This window comes from Vulpes vulpes, chromosome 1 (assembly GCF_048418805.1).
Source record: "Vulpes vulpes isolate BD-2025 chromosome 1, VulVul3, whole genome shotgun sequence".
NCBI lineage: Eukaryota > Metazoa > Chordata > Mammalia > Carnivora > Canidae > Vulpes > Vulpes vulpes.
Window position 1 is genome coordinate 80,313,601 of NC_132780.1, and position 13,785 is coordinate 80,327,385.

General features: G+C 41.3%; 1 protein-coding gene across 2 annotated transcripts in view; it reads right to left on the bottom strand.

The window, feature by feature from the left end:
- Window positions 1-13,785, bottom strand: part of MTHFD1L (methylenetetrahydrofolate dehydrogenase (NADP+ dependent) 1 like) — a 186,689-nt gene that overhangs the window by 121,115 nt on the left and 51,789 nt on the right. For both annotated transcript variants that reach the window (XM_072767891.1, XM_072767888.1), the window contains 4 exons: window positions 9,962-10,069; window positions 8,847-8,921; window positions 7,509-7,611; window positions 2,629-2,705 (listed from right to left, as the gene is read on the bottom strand). In XM_072767891.1, the coding sequence (XP_072623992.1) occupies window positions 2,629-2,705; window positions 7,509-7,611; window positions 8,847-8,921; window positions 9,962-10,069 (363 nt within the window). The remainder of the gene's footprint in view (window positions 1-2,628; window positions 2,706-7,508; window positions 7,612-8,846; window positions 8,922-9,961; window positions 10,070-13,785) is intronic.

Below are 13,785 nucleotides of genomic sequence, written 5' to 3' on the forward strand. Positions count from 1 at the left end.
GACAATTCCCATCTACAGCAACTGCTAATGGGTCTGACTTGTCCCAGCTGCTGCTTCTGTATTTTCTACTGAGCCTGTCTGTTGCTGGGCCTTTTCTCCTTCTCAAGGATTCTAGTTGAAAATTTTATTTCCCCAGAAGTCGGAATCAATTTCCCAGTGTCCCTTCTCTTGGGGTGCTGTCAATAAGAAATCTAATGCCAACCTGGGGCTTGCTCCTGTGCGAACAATCAGGACTTTTTCTCTGTGGGAGCTCTCTGGAATTTTGTTGCACCCTTAGTGTTTGTGTATTACACTCATCCTGTGGGGCATTTGGTAGAGTCTCTAATGTGAAAATTCATGTTTTCTATCAAATCAGAATATTTGCTTTCTATTATTTCTGTACACACTTTCTTCCCTCCCTTCTCTGTTCCTCTCACCTGGAACTCTTAGGAGATGCATATTAGAACTTCTTGATGTGTGTCCCTTGTCTCCTGCCTTTCTCTTTACACTTGCTATGGCTTTCCCTTTGGTACCATGTTTGGACAGAATTCCTTGGGTTGCACTGCCCTCCCTAATCCACTTAGGCTAGTTCTTTTTCTGACACAATTTTTATTTTTACATCATTGTTTTCCTTACAAGATTTTCACCTATTTTCTTCCCAGCAGCCAATTCTCCTTGTATAAGGGCTCTCTCAATCCTCTGAGAACATTGATGGTATTTTTTGTAGACTCCTCCCACAAGGACTTATCATCTTGTTTCTCTTGGATTATTATGAGCTTCCCCTTTACTGGTTTTGGTGTCACATTTCATGATGCAGGTTTACTTTTGATGCTGGTGATGCCTGGCTTTAATACTCATTTTGACCTATCAGTGGACCTCATTTCTGATGGACCTAGCCTATCTCTAGAGATCAGAGAGGGCAGGGCCCAGGACTCCCTGATGTTTTGTTTCCAGACTTGTGCTCACTCACAGGGCCATGGTTAGTCATTCGGATGCCCTCTGCAAGATGAGAAAAGGCTGCCATTTCCTTAAAACAAGTACCACAATTGTGGCACCTGGGTGGCACAGTCGGATGAATGTCCAACTCTTGGTTTTAGCTCAGGTCATGATCTCAGAGTGGTGAGATCAAGACCCACGTTGGGCTCCATGCTCAGCAGGGAGTCTGCTTGTGACTCTCCCTCTCTCTCTTGGCTCTCCTGCTTATGCTCTCTCTCTAAAATAAGTAAATATTTTTTTTTTTTAAAAAAAGGCCACAATACACTGCTTTTCTTTGAGCAAGATGCTTTTCACTGCCAACAGGAGGCAGAGTAAACACACAAGTCTGTGACTGTGGTGTGACGGCTATCCTGGGGCTCGGTGGTGCACTGGCCTCAGGATCACACTGAGGTTCCCAAGCTGCAGCTCAGCACAGGTGTTGTGAGATGCTGTTTCCTTCTTGGGGGCTGTCCCCATCCGCTGACCTGGAAGAGTGTGTGGGCCCACTCTAACTCTGAAGTAGGGTATCTATTACCACTGAATGTAGAGACCCCCCTAAAACACTCCCACCATGTTTGGGACTTTCCTCCACAAATCCAACTCCATCTTCCCATCTTTCAGAAGCTTCCTGAAATTATACAGCAATAATTCTGGTTTTCTAGCCCAGATATGGACTAACCGTTGGAAATCAGTTCACGTGTGCAAGTTCCAGGATGCGGAGGAGCAGGGAGGGAAGGTGTATGGGCTTAGTTTGTCTTGATTCAGTCCTTATATTTGCTGCTTAATTAAAAATTATTCAAAAGGTCCAAAAGTCTATTAGGTATGAGAACTGAAATATTATAGTAAAAGGGATTATTTTTTCACTAACAAAAATTTGACAATGTAAAAAAGGCCATATATCTAATATCATCTTAAAATATGAAGTTTATTATAAGAAAAAAATCTAGGGGCACCTGGGTGGCTCAGATGATTAAGTGTCTCCCTTCAGCTCAGGCTCAGGTCATGATCCCAGGGTCCTGGGATCAAGCCCACAATGGGCTCTGTGCTCAGTGAGAAGCCAGCTTCTCCCTCACCGTCTGCTGCTCCCCCTGCTTGTGCTTTCTCTGTCAAATAAATAAGTAAAATCTTAAAAAAAATTAAAAAATTAAAAAAAATTTTAAAAATCTAGACACTTGCTGTACCTGATTGAAAAAAAAAAAATCACAGAATGATTTTATGTTCCCTAAGTATCCCGCTCTATACGAAATGAAGGTAAACATCATAATTTACCTTTTGTATTTCTTTAAAAACACTTCAGGCTATTAAACAATGAGGTGTTTATTCTTTGGTTTATGAGACTTGAGTAATGTGTTTGAGTTTTTTTCTTCAGTTGTTATGCAGATGTAGTATTAACTTGGTAGATTTGCAATAAAATACGTAACAATTTAAATTCAAAAGACACCCTGAGCAGCTCTTCCCAGAACTACAACTAAGATTACCCAGGAAAAGGATGGGAAGAAAGTACCAGGGCCTTTCTGCCTCCTGATCCTCTCCTAGTCCTTCTGAGGGATTAGAAGCAACACCTTGATGAGAAACTCACTGACTGCTGGCTAGGTGGATGACCAGGAAGAGAAAAGCAGAGAACCAGCTTCAGGGCTGGTGTAAACCAATGCTAGCAAGAACAGAGCCACATACCTGACGGGAATACCCCTTCTCTGTGGGTGCCTGCCCAATCGTCATTTTTCGTAGAAATCGGTCATTTGTATCCAATACTGAAAAAGAGAAAAAGCTTCTTCAATCAGCAAGTATGGACTGGCTGCCCTGTATGTGTCTGGAGCTGTTGTGAGTGCCAAGGAAGCAGTGGGGAGGGAGCAAGAGACAAGGTCTGGCCAGCCTGCAGCTGACATTCCAGTGAACAGACATCAAGAGGGAGCTGATAAACAAGAAAATATCAGTCCTGGATAAATGCCTTAAGAAAATAAAGGAGGTAATATGAGAGAGTGTCAGGGTGGTGGGAGGGCAGGGTGTCATTTTTGATTAGGCAGTAAAGGAAAAACATTTCTGAAGTGGTCACATTTTACACTTAACCCGAAGTCATAAGAAGCCAATTTAGTGTCTGAAAGGGTTAAAACACTAAACAACCAGATGACCCAGCAGTTACACTAGGTATATAACGAAGAGACCGAAAACAGGGACAAGAACACATATCCGAGCATTCACAGTCACTACAGCGTTACTTCCAAAACCCAAAGGTTGAACAACCAAGCTTCCATCAGTGGATGAATAGATAAACAAAATGTGGTCTGTAGAATATTACATAGCCAGAAAACCTCAAGGGAATGAACAACATGGATAGATATTGAAAATGTTATGCATTGTGAAATAAGCCAGATAGAGAAGGACAAACGTATAATCTCACTTATATGAAGTACCAAATTCATAGAGAAAGTGGGACAGTAGTTGTCAGAGGCTGAGGGGGATTACTGTTTAACAGCTACACAGTTTTTCCTGGGGATGATGAAAGTTTTTGGGTATATATTGTGGGGATGGCATAACCACCATAAGCCTTGTGAACGTATTTAATGCCACGGATTGCACACTCATGGTTAAAATGTCACAATATGTAAATTTTGCTCCAATACAATAAATAAAGTAGTAACATGGGGGGAAGAAGTCAATTGTGATTAAAGCAGGAACCAATTCTTTGTCCTGCTTTCACTGATTTTCCTGAACTGCACTGATCTGCATTTGTTTGTGAAAATTAGGTTTGTTCAGTGAAAACCAAAATTAAAATGCTAGGAAATAAGCCAGAAGGACATAGGCTTCACTAATAATTTTATGGGCTTCAAACAACAAGCTGTCCACACTGACAAGATACAGCTGATATATTAAACATATTATATGACACTGACAAAAATGATAACCAGAATTCTGTATTTGGGGGCTGAAAGCATCTATCACACGAAAAATGTTAACCTTTTCTTTCACACACAAAGCACGAGCCGGCCAGCCCACCTCGCCCACCTATTGTTGCCTGACTCTGATGGTGCCACTCTCCATACGACACGCCCTCTCTCACTCACACTTTATGCACACACTCAGACACCCTAACACACAGGCATGCATCAAACATCACACATCAAATGCACAGAAGCCTGTATGATCTTAAGGCCAAGCAGAGTATATACAGAGAAAGGAATGCTTTTCGAAACTATCACTAGCTAGTACTTATTCCCAAGAACCATGGTGCAGTCATAGCAAAAACACTTCCTACTCTCATCTGTAGTATACACAATCTTGGCATAAGATGGGTATGATGTTTGTGTTGGAAATTCAGCTGTTATTTAGCAAAGAGAACACAAACAAGCCAAAAAGAAAAAAAAAGAAAAAAGGCTGGCAATATCAGCTCTAAGCAGTGGCATTGGAAACAGTATGCATCCAGTGTGGCCCCGGCAAAGTTGCTCAGGGAGAGGCATGTGGATAGGTTGGTGCTGCCCATCTAAGAGACGTGAAAATTAAATTCCTGCACACACGATAGATAGCAAAAGGGAATGCTAAGTTAGTGATACATAATTTCCAGGTTCTAAATGATAGAGCTAAGGTGGAAGGAGAAATACATTTATTCATTCTCGGAATATTTACTGAGTGGCACTTTTTATGCTAGGTCTCAGGCTAGCTATACGGGGATGCAAAGATGAACAAGACATCAATCTCTGAGGGACGCCTGGGGGGCTCAGTGGTTGAGCATCTGCCTTTGTCTCAGGGCGTGGTCCTGGAGTCTTGGGATCGAGTTCCACATCAGGCTCCCTATAGGGACCTTGCTTCTCCCTCAGCCTGTGTCTCTGTTTCTCTCTGTGTGTCTCTCATTAACAAAGTCTTTAAAAAACAAAAAAAAACCTCCAATCTCTGATTGGATGCATTTACACACACTGGGGAGATGAGGAAGGTACAGGTGAGTGTGGGTTTGAAGGGTGCCTCTGGCACTGCTATGATGACTGAGTCTTGAGGACCACCCAAGGCCTAGTGGCTTATGGAACAACCAACAGCCATTCAGGTTCTGGGCTGTACAAGGTGGCATCGGGGGCAGGGCTACTATTTTGGCTTCAAAAGAAGAATTGTCATGATTCTCTGAGCATTGTCGAGGCAGTGTTGGGAGCTAGTAATTGATGTCACTTTACTGAGGGTGACTGAGGCTTGTGGGACCTTGGTCTAACAGTCCAGGAGGTGGATGAACCAATGAGCAAGGGAAGAACGGAAGACTGGATCCCCATCCCCAGGGATTTAGTATTTTTCAGTAAAAAATATTTTTTACTTCCAGTATTTTTTTTTTAAGATTTTATTTATTTGGTAAAGAAAGAAAGAGAGTGCGAGCGAGCACAAGCAGGGGGAGGGGCAGAGAGAGAAGAAGAAGCAGGCTCCCCACTGAGCAGGGAGCCTGACATGGGGGCTAGATCCAGGACTGGAGATCATGACATGAGCTGAAGGCAGATGCTTAAGTGACTGAGTCACCCAGGTGCCCCAAAAGTTCCATTCTTTTTTTTTTTTTTTAAAGATTTTATTTATTCATTCATGAGAGACAGAGAGAGAGACAGAGACAGAGACATAGGCAGAGGGAGAAGCAGGCTCCCTGCAGGGAGCGTGATGTGGGACTCAATCCCAGGTCTCCAGGATCAGGCCCTGGGCCGAAGGCTAAACTGCTGAGCCACCCAGGCTGCCCCAAAAGTTCCATTCTTAAAAAAAAAAATAGGCTTCCCAATAAAATGCTAATAATGTTCATATCCATTATTACAACTGATGTTTGTCTGTTAAATAATAGAGTGAATTATGGTTCATCTACAAATAAATATTCTAGATCCATTTAAAATTACCATTACAACAAAAAGCTAACTAAACGGAGCATGCTACTTAAGATATAAATGAAGCCGTAGGATCTAAAATTGATCGGCCTAAATTAAAATTAATTATACACAAATTCCAGATGCACAAAAAAACCGAATAGTATTTTTATTAGTATGGCAACGTGTTTTTCTTTCTAGACATCTCCAAAATTTTTATAACATTTTTACTTTTATAATAAAAACATTTTTTTTGAGTTTCCAAAATGATGTTACTCTCTTTTTTTTTTTTTTGGTTACTCTCCTTTTGTTTGCAAGACAAACACTCAGAAAACTATATCCTACAAGTATTCCCACGATGGTATCTGCTGATTGCTCAGGTGGAACTGTAGAGTTTGTAAAGCACTCTCCTATCACAGTGGAGCTACATAAGACAGATACTGGTTATTATTATTCCATTTTACAAATGAGAAAATGGAAGAAGTTATTTGTTAAAAGTTGCACAGCTCATAAATGGTGGAGCCGACAGCAGTTTGGCTCCTGCCTTCGGCCCAGGGAGTAATCCTAGAGACCCCAGATCGCATCCCACGTGGTGCTGCCTGCAAGCAGCCTGCTTCTCTCTTGGCCTGTGTCTCTGCCTCTGTGTCTCTCATGAATAAATAAATAAATTCTTAAAAAATGGTGGAGCTGAGACTCATTTTCTAGTTTTTGTCTCTCCACCTCACAATTGTGGGAAAACACTAAGTTCTTAATGAACTGGTTAAATGGATTCCCAGAGGGAAAGCTTCATGAAGGGGGGGACCAGGGTTGTCTCTGGGAGAGTCTATGCAAGGAGATGGACTGGATGGTGGGCCAAGACAGGCAGAAGGACAGGGTCAGGCCCAGCTGCCTGGAAAGCAGACAGAGAGGGAAGTATACAGGGCCACACTGCGGTGGTGCTTCAGGCCAAGCTACGTGACGGCCACTGTACCCCATTCAGGATTTTATCACACAGGATGGGGGCTTCTGAGCAAAGTGACAGAACAGCATCTCCATATTACGAACCTAGTGAACCGGGGATGGATATGCACATAAGAACATCTATTAAAAGGTAGGTGCAGTCAACCAGGCATCTGATAGAAATGTTCTGGAAGTCAGCAGAAGCGATGAAGGCAAGTAGGCAGGTCTGAGAAGAACACACAGAAGGGTCAGGAATCCAGACCACCTAACCCTTCCAAGACACTCTGAACATTATCATGTGCTACTATCCACAGAGGAGAGAACCAAGTAATTTTCTGTAGACGTGTGTAAGGGGGAGGGATAGGGCGAGCCCAGAGGAGCAGCTGAGTCAAGAAGGGGAGTGACTTTTCCTCCCAGATAGGAGGTGGGGGTGGGGGGTGTCAGAAAAGAAGAGAGGCAAAAAACAGTGCTTGAAATCATGAGGGATTCCAGACCACAGGCCGGGAGGGCAAGGGGGAAGAAATGGAACTGTGAGCTTGGGATGCTTGGGTGGCTCAGTCGGTTAAGCATCTGTTTGGCTCAGGTCACGATCCCAGGGTACTGGGGTCAAGCCTCAAGTCAGGCTCCCTACTCAGTGGGGAATCAGTTTCTCTCTCTTTCCTCCTCTGCCCCTCCTCACCACTCAGTCTCTCTCTCAAACAAATAAAATCCTTAAAAAAAGAGAAAGAAAGAAACTGTGTGCTTGAAAGTGATTTAAGAGCTGGAACAAATGTCATCCCTGACCGGGCAACCAGCACCTACCTCTTTGCCACGTGATGGTGGAGGGGTCAATGTTGAGACGTGCAAATTTACTCACTTCCTCCTCCGTCAGCGCACTTGGATCAGTCTTATTTATTCCCAGTTTCTAACAATGAAGACAAAAACATGTGATATATTTTAGCAAGGAATAGAAAGCAAAATGTAACCAAAATTATCCCTCTTATTTTATTTTCTCCATGACCAGAAAATCTTTTTAAAGCTACACTTAACTAAGAAAGTTGTAGGTCAGGCCAATGAATAAATAAGCCCAAGCCCAACTGTCCCTGAAATGGAAGACATTGATACTTTTAATATACCCTAAAATGACATCAAAATAAGGCATGGTTGCTAGTTCACAAAGAATATTACTTATTGCTGTCTAGGCCCGAGACTCTTGGGATTGTGCTACGTGGCCAAATGTGCTGTTTTCAGAAGGGACATAAACCGCTGTCCACATAATTGATGTTCCAGTTCATTAACTCTTCTTTCAAATACAAATACCAATAACTCAAGTTGATGCCTATGTTTTTAAAACAAGTTATTTCTAATTCACTGTGAAAAAAAAAAGGCCATTATAACTCTCAGTGCATCTATTTCTGTAAAGGAAACAGTCTAAGAAAATTCATAATGAAGAATAAGAAAATAATCTGAAAGTACAAATGCCAACAGAAATTATATAGGTCGTGGCTGCTGAGGTTAGTATATTATACAGTATTCTTAACAAATTGGTTAACCAAATTTGGTTCAGGAAGAAGCAGGGAGGGTTGAGTTTCTTAAATCAATTATCACCAACCAGTGGCCATCACTTACACCATTAAAGTTAGTTTTTGGTCTATGAAAAGAGCAAGGGGCAATCAATGTGATGAGTAGAATAACAACAGATAGAACAAGGAAATGATAATATGGGTAAAAATTAAGATTGTTTCTACTAGTAAAACCTTAGCATCTTCCTGTAATAAAACCTGATACAGGTATGTTTTCAGAGGCTAGATCTTATTTCCTAGAAATCGAAGAAAATTCATGAAAGAGAAGGACTCTTGGAAATTTGATTTGTCAGCTAATTGGGGTACTCTAGGTCAGCAAAGCAGTTCTCTCAGTTTATAGTTGAAAGGACTGAGACGCAAAAGGGGAATAATCTGCCTACTTGTTCTTTGGTGTAGCCATGTCTCAGGCTTCTGGTTCTTTTCTCTCTGTTATGTTGTTCTGTCTCTAGAGTTTAATGCCCCAAAGAGTATCTAAAAACCCAAATCAAATCAAGTTTAAAATTGCTGGCTTTGATCATTTTTCTGATTTGTTTCTAGGATTATTTTCTTGTTGAAGAGCAACGAACTATAAACCTACTTTCAGCCGAGCAAGTTGAATGCTTGAAAACTCTCGAACACCATTCACTGAAGGAACGAGTCGATTATACAGTGCCTAAAAACACAAAACACAAATAAAACCCCACAAAAGTTTAAGGGCCAACTATGACTTGGATAAGTCACAGGATATGACAAAGTTCATTACATTTATAACCCAACTGTTTAGATTAGAGACCCTATTAAAATTCCTGGGTAATATAAACAATGTAGCCTTAAGTTCTATCGTTTTAATAAATCTGACTAGATCTGAAATAAGGCACATTGCAAAGACTTTGTAAATATAAATATTTCTTGATTTACATAGCCTCACAACCATTAAATTAATATTTATCTATATTTGGATTCAAGAACTCACAAGAGATTACTTTAATTAGAGGAAGTCAGGACCCTTGTAAATATGCCAGAAAGTTCCACTTTTATCCACATCTTAGGTCTATGAGGAATTAGCACCTGGTACTCTATCCCCTATCAGGTGTGGGTTTTACATCAGCTGGATGCACCTGAAGCCCAACAAAGGGTCTAATCTCTGTCTCAGCACATCTAGAAGGGCTACACGTAACATTACAGTCTTAAAAAGAGATCTTTCCAATCCCCTTAGTACAGACCAGAGATTGAATCACTAAAGTCCTGTCACGGTTAGCCCCGTTGGTCCAGCTATTTAGCGCCGCCTTCAGCCCAGGGTGTGGTCCTGGAGACCCGGGATCAAGTCCCACGTCAGGCTCCCTGCATGGAGCCTGCTTCTCCCTCTGCCCGTGTCTCTGCCTCTCGTTCTCTCTTTGTCTCTCTCTGTCTCTCATGAATAAATAAATAAAATCTTTTTTAAAAAAATAAATAAAATCCTGTCTCAAAGAAAATTTGCCTTAAATAATAGAACTCACATAATTTACCCAACAACTGGCCGTGGTCATAAACTCCCTTGAGAATCTGACCAAAGCATGGATTTTCTCCCCAAGAAATAAGGACATGGAGAGTTCACAAAATGTTTAATACAATTTCATACAAATTACAGACATCAAAGTTTTCCCATGAACCCTTTAGGAATCCAGAAATCCCAGGATAAGATGCCCAAAATGGCCAACAAGGAAATTTTCTTACTTTATCGGTTTGAGTGTTTTCATGCAAAATCCTTGTGTCAATAGCGGCAGCCAGCAGGTTGTTGGCAGCGGTGATGGCATGGATGTCCCCAGTCAAATGAAGGTTGAACTATAAATGACATGGACACTTCATTCTACTGGCCTTGGACAAGTACGAATAAACTATTGCACTAATTAAACATCCCTCATAATGAGTTAAGTCCATAAAATAGACTAAATCAAAAACTCAATGTCAAGAGTTTTCTGCTTGACAACAAAGAACTCTTAAGTGGACTATCTCACCACCAATTCTTTCATCTTTCACTCCTGGATTAAGGGTGAGACACTCTGATGGACTTAATGATTGATCTCCTTATTTTCCACACATTCTTTTTATGATTTAGAAAATAGTGTCATATCAACTATACTTTAAAACCAGGCAGGGAATAAAATAAGCAGCAACAATATAATAATATAAAATAAGACAAAGTCCGAGAAGTAAAAAAATTTATCACCCTCAAAACCCTATTCTGTTATTTTCCTTCTAGTCTTATGTGCATGCATATTTATTATTTGTAGACTTAGCATACTTACAATACTTTTCATTCAGTAACTTTTCATTTAAGGAACTTCTTACTATGTATTTTAATGTAATAGTCTTTTTCATATGTAGTTACAGTTCACAGGGTCTGTATAGTGGAGTAGATGTACCAAAAGTTTTCAGTCTCCTGTGTCTACATATTTAAATTGCTTCCAAAATTTCATCTTTGCAAAGAAGGCTACAATTATAAAGATTACACGTAAATAATTTTTTTTCAATTAGTTGCTAATAAGCCATATATTTCCAGCAGTGTGGTTCCTGGATTAAAGGATCTTGATAATACCACCAAATTGCTTTTTGAAAGGTTTGAAGTACCACCCCCAAACACCAGCTGATCAGTTAAAACTTCATTTTATAACCTAAAATATATGACCAGTAGAAAATATGAATTATGTATGTATATTTTATAAAATTTATAGTTTTTAATATCAAGATCATAACCCCTTAGTGTTATGCTATTCAAGATAGCACTTGAATTCACAACCATGAGATCAAAACATAAGCTGAGATCAAGAGATGGATACTCAACAGACTGGGAGCCACCCAGGCACCTGTACATCTTAGCTTTTATACTTAGTGTTAATATTACTAGCATTTTTACATCAATAAATAGTCTTCAAAATATACTCTGTGTGATATCCTATTATTAGATATTTAAGATCACCCCCCCATTTTTTTTAATGCTACAAGCTGTGTGAAAATAGTTTAAAAATTAAATCTTTTCATACACAGCCAGTTTTTGCTTAGGATAAACTAAAAATGGATTTATTTGGGCCAGAAGGTATGATACTGTTTTTAAGGCACTTATATTTTAACTTGCCTTTCAGGAAAGTTTTACCAACATATGCTTCCCAGCAGTATATAAAAATGTATTTCAATGTCTCACTGCTAAAATTTAGTGTTATTATTACTACTTAAAAAAATATCCAAATCTGTCAGTTTGACAAGTCAAATAACTGATAGTAGTTTTAATGTAGATTAATTTGATTATTAATGAAAATAATCATTGGTTAGTTAATATTTCTTTTCTGATGTTTCTATTGAATCCTTCCCATGTTATAACTAGATTGTTTTTCTTTCCTGCTGCCTATCTGTTACACACTGGGGTGTCCACGGGCACCAAACAGGCCTCTCTTCTTCTGACCACATGCGTTTGCCACCACACCTTCTACCTCATGGCCATTATTCCCCTCATCCTCCATTTCTGATCCACCTTCTTTTTTTAAATGTGGGGCTGGAACTCACGATCCTGAGATCAAGATCTGAGCCACTCAGGTGTCCCATGCCCTATCCTCTATTTCAATACATGACTCTAGAGTTGCTCGGCCCACTATCCTGGATATCATCCCCTTTTCTCACTCCACATCCAATTCTGCAAACACGTCTTATATTACTGTCATCCCCCGATTCCATCCTCATTACCACCATGCTGGGCCACAGCACCATCTTTCCCCTGGGCTTCCTTACTAGACTGCTAGCATCCACTCTGGACTTCTAGGCATCTATTCTCCGCTCAGAAGCCTGAGAATTCTTATAAAATTCAATTTACATCATATTATTACTTTGTCAAGATCCCTTCAATGGTGGACCATGATGATAGTCAAATAATATCCGGGCTGTTGGCCATGAACTTCACAGCCTGAAAGAGCTAACCCCTGGCCATTTCTAGACTTCACTAGCTTCACCTCTGGTCACCCACTGACACATGCTGGTGGCCTCTTGTTCCCAGAAGATACTAAACCTCTTCCTGCCTCAGCACTGCCCCGGAGTAGGTCCTACTACCTGGAATACTTCCCCCCATTCTCTACAACTCTGGCTCCATCTCACCCTTCAAGTCTTGGTATTTTCACTTTCAATTCTTCAACCCATCTGGAACTTATTCAAACATTTTCCCATGATTATTTATTATGTTTCTTTCAGACACATTGTCAATTCATGCACTTAGTCAACAAACACGGTCTGAGTGTCGGGCATTGTGCTCAGAGCTGGGGATAGAGAGATGAAGAAGATATGGGAGGTCTTCTAATTCAAGGAACACACTGCCTGATTGTTTTTGGCTTACTTAACAATCATAAGGCACTTACAACTATCATATGCCTTAAGTTTGCCCCAAGTCTGAGCCATGCAGCTGATGCCATATGACAGCAGGACACCAATGCCCTTTGACTATTTGCGCAGAAATTCCTGAGCCATTCCCCTGGGCATGTTCTTTGTACTCCGTATCCCCAACCTGGCCTCCTGGCTCTGGTTCTTCCTGGCTTGTGAATATTACTCACCCCCGTTCTGATGGGAGGCTTGGGGCTGTTTTTTCAGCAATGCCTCGCACTATTCATTTTCTCCCCACCCCTAATACTTGAATAGTATCCAAATTTTCCCTATAGCTTCCCTGATACTCAGGTCTTCATAGGTAAACACCTTTCCTATTCATTCAACCAAACCAACAAACAGTGTGTGCTGGGCACCGTGTTGAGTGCTGGGACTACAGCCTCTAACTCACTACAGCCTCCAGAACTGAATGAGAAAAACAGGAGATGAGGGGACCAGGGGTGGTGGAACAAAACCTACAGGCCTGGCTGCAGCAGGGAGGGCAGAACAGGAAGGGAGAATGCTCCCAGTCTCAGAATCAAGAAACGATGACCGGGCCAGAGTCTGCAGGGAGTCTGACGGGATGCTGAAAGGGAGGGTGGCCCATGGGGACCTCAGACAGTGATGCAGGCGGAGGGAGAGGGGGAACAGGAGAAGCACATGAGGACCTGCCATATGACACTGTGGCACACAGAGTGACAGGGTAACTCCTGAAAGACACCAGACAGGAAAGCAACCAGCTCAACTTGGGTTTGGGGAAGATTTCTTGGGACCAGAACCAAAGGGCTGATGCAGAGAGCAGAAGTGATGAGACCTGGGCTGGTGATCAGATGCAGGGCAAAACTGGATGGTTATGCAGAGGGTAGGAGTCCTTGGAGAACTAAAAAGGGACACCTTTGGCCCCTGTTGCCCATTTCTCTTTGGAACTATTTCATTTGGAGTCTCACTTTGCCTAAGGGGGAGTCCAAGCCTCCCCGTACTGGGCAGTGTAACTGATGATTGATTGGGACACAGGTCTCCACTCTCTCATCTGGAAGCCTTGGAGCTATGTGGGGTTTGGGTTAAGGATTTTTGGTAATTTAGAAACACAGAATGATATACCTCTAAGTTTTTAATACCACACCCCAAGCAGGGTCTAGGTCCATATCCATTAATCAAAT